The 8524-nt window shown below is 34.1% G+C and overlaps 1 protein-coding gene across 1 annotated transcript; it reads right to left on the reverse strand.

Moving 5' to 3' along the window:
- Positions 1-4945: 4945 nt before the first annotated feature.
- On the reverse strand, positions 4946-8294 carry LOC135839405 (uncharacterized). Its single transcript, XM_065355418.1, has 2 exons — positions 6103-8294; positions 4946-5949 (listed from the first exon to the last, which is right to left on the reverse strand). The coding sequence occupies exons 1-2, from the start codon at positions 8079-8081 to the stop codon at positions 5907-5909; spliced, it is 2022 nt and encodes a 673-aa protein (XP_065211490.1). The 5' UTR covers positions 8082-8294; the 3' UTR covers positions 4946-5906.
- Between the last annotated feature and the right edge of the window lie 230 nt (positions 8295-8524).

An 8524-nucleotide genomic window follows, 5' to 3' on the forward strand; every position in this document is an offset into this window, starting at 1 on the left:
ATGTATGAATCCTATATTTATAGCGAGGTTTTATCAATTTCTCTGTGAAAAAATTGTGAGTAATAAGATAACAATTATCGAAGTACATACGTAATACGTATACTTACATTATACAATATACATTAGTAAAATCGATGACGATGAACGATGTTTCCGGGTAAAATAGGTAAAATGCCCATGTCCTCGGGATTTTTTAAATTCTGATGAAACATTGTTGGGTATCTTTGAAAAAAATATTAGAGCAAAAAAAATTTCCCATACGTCATTCCACTTGCTCACAACGGCGAAAAAACTTTTTTTTTCAGGAAAAAATCACACTTTAAAGAGTTTTTATGAAAAATTTTGAATTCTCTCAAAATATATGGAGGAGATATGAGTCTGTAGCAAGTGAATTTCCAACTTTTTTGGCCCCTCGAGAGAGGGGGGTGAGGGGGAGATATTAACAAAAAAAAATTGAGTCGCCAAACCTCCGAACCTAATTTAAGAATACAATATTTTTTTCTTTCAAAAATTTATCTGCATGAGACTGAGTACTGTAATTGGTACTTTTTAAACGTTTTTCCTCTCTTCAAAAACTCAAAAAACACTCAAAATTGTGTTTTTTGTGTCACGGCACCTTCTCCAAAAAAAAGCGATGCTACCAGTGATACCTATAACTGTAATTTTGCATTCGGACCTCCAAAAACAATAAAAAACCAGCCAACTTCTTGAAACCACAATTTTTGGTGCCATAGGCACCCCCTCCCCCAATTTTGGGACGAAAGAAGATTGACAATATGGGTATCGTTATCATTTGAATCGAACTCGCTGAACACGAATATGAAGTTAGATTTGCAGTTGGGCCCTCCTAATGATTACATTAGGGGAGGGGGTTTCCCAAAAATGAAGATTTTTCGTGAAAAACGCTTCATTGTAGCCCTATTTACGCCATGTAACTTTTTTATTACGGTTTTTTTTTGAATTACTCTTCAACTATCAACTAAAAACTTCATTTGACAAAATTTCCAAAAGTGACTTGTGAGATTTTGACCTAATTTTAACAATTTATAAATCATTTCCAAGTTCTCAAAAATCAGACTTGCCCCCCGGGGAGTTTTTGTCAGTATAACTCAAAATGTTGGAAATTGGTAGGTAATTGAATATGTCAAAAAATTCCCCCTTCCCCCAATTTGTCAACGAATTGACGAGAAATGCCATTTTTCGTGCTATAATTTTATTTTAAGAGTGAAATATATTGAAAAAATTTCGCCGCTGTTGTCAAATTGGGAGGAGGGGGAATTTTTTCATATATTCGTCTACACATTGGTAAAATATTTCAAAAATGCAAAAATTTTGATTTTTTAGGTTTTTGATAGTACTTTTGCAATAAAAATAAAACTTGTAATTTTTTTTTCTCGAAAATGAAAAAAAATGCCTCTCCAATTTTTTGATATGTTATTCTACATAAAAAGGACTAAAACTGAGAATTTTTTCAGAATTTTTACTGTGGGACATCGTGGTTATATTTAAATTATAAGTTTTTAAATCGATTTTTTTTAGGTTTTAGAAAGTGGCAACACTGATTTTGACATCATTCGTTGATTACCATCTCAAAGTACTACAATTTGAAAAAAATTCAAAATTCTATACCACGTACAACCGGATCAATTTGCAACTGAAATTTTCCATTTTCAACCATTTTGGAGAACTTTAAAGTGCCACAGCTCCGTAAAAATAATCGAAAAAATGTCCGGTTTGCGTCATTCGTCATCGTTTGATGACCTCTACACATGATCTGATTTGAAAAAAATCGAAGAACCCTCTTGCAAAAATCCGCCGATTTGGCATGGAATGACCCAAATGCTTATTTTACCTCTATACGTCTGCGCTTACATACCTAATTACCTACTTATCCCTCGAAAAACAATCTCCGGGAAGTTTTCTGAAACACATTGAGCGAGTTTATTTGTCATAAATGAATTTCAAAAGTATTACGTAAAATTAATTTCCGAATTACTCATTATTTCTCCGCATTTATAGGTAAATGATAGATGTATTGTTTTTATCAACATTCTATGAACATTTTGCGTTCGTAAAATTAACATTTACATCATACTTGTATTTGAAATTTCAAGGTGTGACTAAGCGATCTATGTACCATTGTATCTGATAATTGATAGAAATACCTACTTCGTACTTACCTAGAAATCAATTCTAACTAAATTCAAGAGACCAGACCTACTCTGAATCTCGCAATGATGAGTCGTAATGGAAAGACTCGTTATTACCCATACACAGATATGTACTCACAAAATAAGAAAACGAAAGGAGAATGGCAATTGTACGTATATTTAGCTACTGTAATTTGCTATTAAGTATGAAACTCTGCTTTCAAAAGTTTTTCTTTCCTGATGAACTCTTCTGTCGAGGGAATTAGGAACCTCATGAGCTATCCGCCTCCGAATTGAACAGCGAACCACGAATTTTGAAATGTGTGTAACCAAAATTTCCGTTACTCGAATTGATTTTTCAATTTTTGACGAATTTTTGAAAACTGAAAATTTGATTATTTTTTGGCGATTTTAATACGTACACTTTTTTTTGAAATGAAAAAATCCATGTTCGTTTATTAAAAATGATAAAATAGCAATTATCTGGTCCCATGAACTAATATCATCTGTCTCTGTCTCGAACCGAGTATCACCTTATTCGGAAATTCTGGAGCCTCCAGCGAGAATTTTCGATTTCTCCAGAAGATCTAGAAATTGATTTGAGCAGCTAAAAACCGATTTCCACGCTTTCGATAGAAATTTTGAAACGCTGGAGAAATCAGAAATCGCGCTGGAGACTCCAAAATAACCAGAAATAGCAAAATTCATTTCGGAGGGATTAGTTTCAGGATTATAACTTCCATCACTTTTACTGAATAAGTATACATTTAAAGGAAGAAGAAAACTTTTCTATTTATTATCCTTTTATTAATTTAGGCGACGTTTTCAACATCCTGAGGAAAGTTCAACACTTTGCAAAAGGTTCTTGTACTAAAAAAGCAGATCACGATATTTGAATAGAAAAAAAAAACTTGAAATTGAATAAGCATTTAGATACATTGAAAATCAAGGAGTACCTCAGAGTGTTACCAGATATCATAAAAAATCCTCAGATAAACACGTTGCCTGAGCAAATTTCGCTTGAAAAACAAAATGATTTTTAAAACACGGATGTAAAGATCGAGTGTTTTAAAAAGTGAGCGAAACTTTTGCGAATAAGTTTTTGTTCAACTTATTGAATGAACCATAATAATCTGAGTTCGAATTTGCAAAAAAAAAAGCAACGGAGGCTTCAGATCGTCTCGAAAATGATCGCAATCGATTCGGGGAGTCAATTTTAGTAGTCCGGCATATGACAATAGGAGTAATTGCACCCCCCCCCCGCCGATCCTCCGGAACAACTTTTTTCTTAAAGGGGACATCCTAAGTAACATTTTAAAGCAAACTTGCCCAAAAAAAATGTGGCCTTACTTACAAAATGGCGGCCATTTTGATTGACAGGTCAGCCGAAATCGCAAATTCTGCGTTTCAACATAGGACTTTCACGAACTTTTTCAAAATTTACAAAGGTAGGTCGAAAGATCATGCAAAAATTTATCACCTGTCAAAATTTCAAGAGCTATAGTGCGTTTTTCGATTTTTGGTGAATTTTTGAAAATCGAATTCAGGCCAAAAATAAGGGAAAAAATCAAAATTTTACCAAATTGACCAAGAAAGCTGAAATTTGGGATATACCCTATTTTCGACGTGCCAAATCGATTGGAAACGGTTTCAACCCGTTTAGAGCAGTTCTGGAGCCTCCAGCAGATTTTTGAAGCTCGAAATTCTCACAAAATTCCATCAAATTGGAGTTGTAAAGCTGAAATTTATTCTCAAACGGAATTTCAATATGCTACAAAATACAGCAGGTGAATTTCAAATCGTTTTAGAGCCTCCAGCGACTTTTCGAAAATTCCTGAAGCCTCCAACAGATTTTTGAAACTTTAAATTTTCACAAAATTTCATCAAATGGAGATGGAAATCTGGAATTTACTCTTCACTCCAATTTTAACACCCTCTGAAGACGACTTCAGGTGGGCACAAGTAATTTTTGGGCCTCCGGCGAATTTTTTTGAAAATTACTAGAGCCTCCAGTAGATTTTTGAATTTTTGAAAACTCAAAATTGATCATTTTTGGCGATTCAAGTATACTTACCTACCTAGGTACATTTTTTTTGAAATAAAAAAGTCCATTTGAGTGAAATCGAAGGATATGACCCAAAAACGTTGGTTGAGTTGACATGGAATGACCCAAGTAGCATCTTGAATGGCCCCAGCGAAGCGAGGGCAAAAAATTGAAGAAGTATCCGAATCCGCAAAAAAACGCATATCGATTTTTGGTGTCAAAAGTGAGTTTTGATTCCAAGCTCCTCATTTGTAGTTCAAAAAGTAGAACAATATCAATTTTAATTTTTAATGAGAGAATTCGCCATTCTGTTTTTATGATTTCAACTTTTTCTAAATTTCATTTTCATCAATGTTTTTTTTGGAAAGAAAAGATTCAAATTGGCCCGAGCGAAGTGAGGGCAAAAATTTTTGAAAAAAATAAGAATTTTGAGAATAGATTGATGATTTTGTCGACAAAATTCAGTGAATGGCAAAACTTTTACATTTCAGTTCAAGTTTTTAGTTTTTAGTTTCAGTTTCATTTTTTTCAGTTCAAGTTTTCAGTTTTTAGTTTCAGTTTTATTTTTTTCAGTTCAAGTTTTCAGTTTCCAGTTTAAGTTTTTCTCATTTCAGTTCTAGTTTCAGTTTTAGTTTCAGTTTCTCCATTTCAGTTCAAGTTTTTAACCAGTTTCAGTTTTAGTTTCAGTTTCAGTTTTCCATCACTGGGTAGCAGTACTTCCTCTGCTAGAAAAGAAAAAGAAATACAATGGTTAAAATAAGTGAATTATGTATTTACAGATCAAATCGGATACCACAAGGTCTTTTTACATAAAACGATGCAGAATTGAATGCCATGCACTCTAATGTAAACATTTTTTTTTTTGAGGCGGGCACCACTAGTACCAAGTTTTGTATAGCGGGCACCACTATGACTAAAAACCCAAACTGCACCAAAATTTTTCAAATGCAATCATTATGTTTCCTGAAATTGTAATTTCGTAGAAGAGAACCAAATTGGCCCGAATGAAGCGAGCGCAAAAGCTTGAAAAATTTGTTGTTGAAAAAATACATATTATAATGTAGAACATCAACATAAATTTTAATCCAAGACTTCGATTTTTATGATCTCAACTTTTTTTTAAATTTTTCTATGTGTTCTCGAAATTTTAAGCGTGAAGACGAGAACGAAATTGGCTCGAGCGAAGTGAGGACAAACGCTTTTAAAAATTTTGTAGTTTCAAAAAGAAAAGCAGTAGTAGGTACATAGTTTTGATGTGACAAGTCAGTTTTATAATACTGACATTTTTAAAAGTTTGAATAAAAATAGGTACTTTCCAAGCACAATTATTACTATTAGCTCTGTTCTATTCGCTGCTCAGAGCAACTCCAAGCAAAAATTTGACTTTATATAGGTATCTCGTTTTTTTTTTCAGCTCTCACTTTGAATAAAGGAGAAAAATTGTGATTTTTTTTATTAGGGAACGACAAAGTTACTCTTTTTACACTTCCTCTTCAGGTAGTTTAAAAAGAGCAGAAAAAATTAGTAAAAAATTTTTGCTCGGAGCTGCTCTGAGCAGCGAATAGAACGCTATTAATAAGTTGAGAAATAGAAAATAACAATTAGGTATCCAATGATTTTATTCGGATGATCAGGGTCAGGTCTACTATACAAATATTTAGGTCTGGTCTGATCTCTTCATACATGGTCATATTCAATCAGGTTTCCCCTCCCTAATTCTGTACTCCAATGCAAAAAGGATGGAAGTCCAATGACCTGGCATAAGGAAAGGAGGTTAGTGTGTTCAGTGCAGTTATTATGTATTGTATATAATCTGATCAGACGTAAAAATCGTATGATTTTATTTTAAAATTACACCGATGTGATTATCCACGACGATGTACCAAAGTAATAAACAATCAAAATTACCTGGAATCGTCTACCAATGTGTATGTGGACTTCTTCTCGCGTGCATTGAAGAAAATTTGTTGATCGCTCGATGAACTAAACTGCATATCCTCAATCTGCAATTTTCCGTCGTAATACGGTAAATAAATCCAGTCCTTCAATATCAAGTCTGGGTCATTCTTATCGCCCACTATCACATAATGCAGGCCAAGGAAGCTAATTTCTTCCGGATTTCCTAATGCTTGCATGAAAGGCGTTCGATGATTTTCGTAATAACCAATAAGTTGGTTGATTGCCGCTACTGATGTCTTTTCTTGTGTGCATTTGATCTCTGCGGCAACATTTATTTTAAGATTAGTTGTAAGCAGGTCAATGTCTCCTGCAGGGCCGGACAAATCTTCTTTGAAAAATTTAACGTCTCGTTCAGTTGTAATTTCGTAATGTTTAAATACTCGTTGCAACCTTCTTGGCATTTCATCGGTATTAAGAGTGCCATCACGTCCCTCGTAGTAATTATACGACTCAAATTCGAAAACGTTTAGTAGTCTCATAGCATATTTTATGTTCACCCGACGATTGAAACAGTCTTGTAAATCCGTTCCCTCAGCGGGAAGTTCGCTAATAAAATCTTGCGTTCCTAAATCAAAATCCGCTAAATGCGTTTCAATTGCGTCTTTTATCTCGTTATTAGCAAACTCGAGAAATACTTCGTTATTTAATTTAGTTTTGTCGAATTCTTTAATTGCCATGTATCCATATGACAAAAGCATCTTGTTCGTGGGTAACTTTGTCATTTTAGGACTGACGCGTTTCACAACGTCACCTTTACTCATTCGTTTGCCTTTTTCGTAATCCTTTAAGGATCGGTGATGCTGATAGAACTGTTTAATTATTGGTAGCATAGATCCCGTTTCGCTCCAGTGGTTTCCTATAACCTTCGTTTCCAGGGCGGTAATAGTAGAAACAACGTTTAATACGGTCTCTGACTCGCAATATATGTCGAATTGATATCCATCGTACCAATTAATTAGTTCATCATAAATAAGCGTTATGTCTTCGGGGTTGGGTTCACGTTCTTTTTTCGGTCCTTGAACACGCTGGCTCGCCCGCCATTTAGCAAATTCATAAATGTGGTAACCAAAATTACTCTCGATTTCGGTTCTAGTAAGTCCGAATGCTGTGGCCATCTCCTTTGAATATGTGTAGTCATTGAAGCTGTTTGGGCCAGAATGTAATGACTGAATTGCCAAACATGATACTCCTGTTACAAGAGCGAATGCGAGTTTACCAACATTACTTTTTATTTCAGTGTAAAATCCTTCATAATCACTAATCACGTTGTCAGCTAACTGTTCGTTCTCTAAACGAAATTTGGCTCGGTGATACGGTGAGTCGTATTCGTCTATCAATAATATGACAGGCAATTCGAATTTCATTTCTAGCCTTTCGATTAAATCAGTAAGAGTTATTTCCTCCGGGTTATAATAAACATTGTACCTTTCTGCTTCGCGACGCAACATCTTATGCACACCTTCTAAGTATTTCTCAAATGTGGTAAATCTCATATTTTGTGAAAAGTCTAAGTGAATTACTGGAAACTCTAACCATTTATCTTTGATGAATTGTTTATCGTTACGGAGTCTATGACGAATCCATTCAACATTTCCGTATTGATAAACGTATAAGTCTTCAAACAATGTTCGATTATCTTGGTATAAATTTTTAACCATTTGGAGGAAGGTAGTCTTGCCAAATCGTCTTGGTCGAGTTAAAAACGTTAGCTTGCTCTTTCCCAAATACTGTACGAACCTCGACTTGTCCACATACAAAGTCTTATTTAAAGGACCACGCATTGCTTCCCAGTTGAGTTCCAAGCCTGGCAGTGGTAATGTTTGATGAGGTGTCCATTCAGAAATCTCGATTTTATTCTGAGTAGATGTAGACTTCGAGAAGCTGGGTATAACGAAACACAGAAACACAAGATTCTCGAAAAAAAACATTTTTTTATCCAAACCGATTTTTAAAGAACAATTACTTGATAGTTAAAGGGTATCGGTCATTCGTATTTGAAAAATTAAACACAACTTTTGTCACGATATTTTTTTATAGTCGAGAGTAAGTATGACTAATATGAAATGTTTCACTACTGTGATTTTGTTCTTGTGGTCTTAAACGTACCTATACTGCAGAATTTATGAAATTTTTAAATGATCAAGTATAATATAGGTAGGTATTGATTTGAACTTTTCAAAGGTACTTCTTCATTAAGCTCGAGATTATAATCAGAGATTATTGAATTTATGAATTTGATTAAACCTAACTATATCTAATCAAGTTTTTCCAATTTCCCTAATGCGTTACGAGGAAAGTATATGAATTGAATTTTTAGCGGAGAGTATACGCAGAGTAGATATGCTTAATCATCTAATAAAATTATAAATCT

Source organism: Planococcus citri, chromosome 3, assembly GCF_950023065.1.
Source record: "Planococcus citri chromosome 3, ihPlaCitr1.1, whole genome shotgun sequence".
Classification (NCBI taxonomy): domain Eukaryota; kingdom Metazoa; phylum Arthropoda; class Insecta; order Hemiptera; family Pseudococcidae; genus Planococcus; species Planococcus citri.

Excerpts from the sequence above, each read along its gene's own strand:
- LOC135839405 (XM_065355418.1), bottom strand. The coding sequence starts at position 8,081 with ATGTTTTTTTTCGAGAATCTTGTGTTTCTGTGTTTCGTTATACCCAGC. Across the intron at positions 5,950-6,102 it reads ACATTGGTAGACGATTCCAG|GTCATTGGACTTCCATCCTT; the intron begins GTAATTTTGATT and ends TCCTTATGCCAG.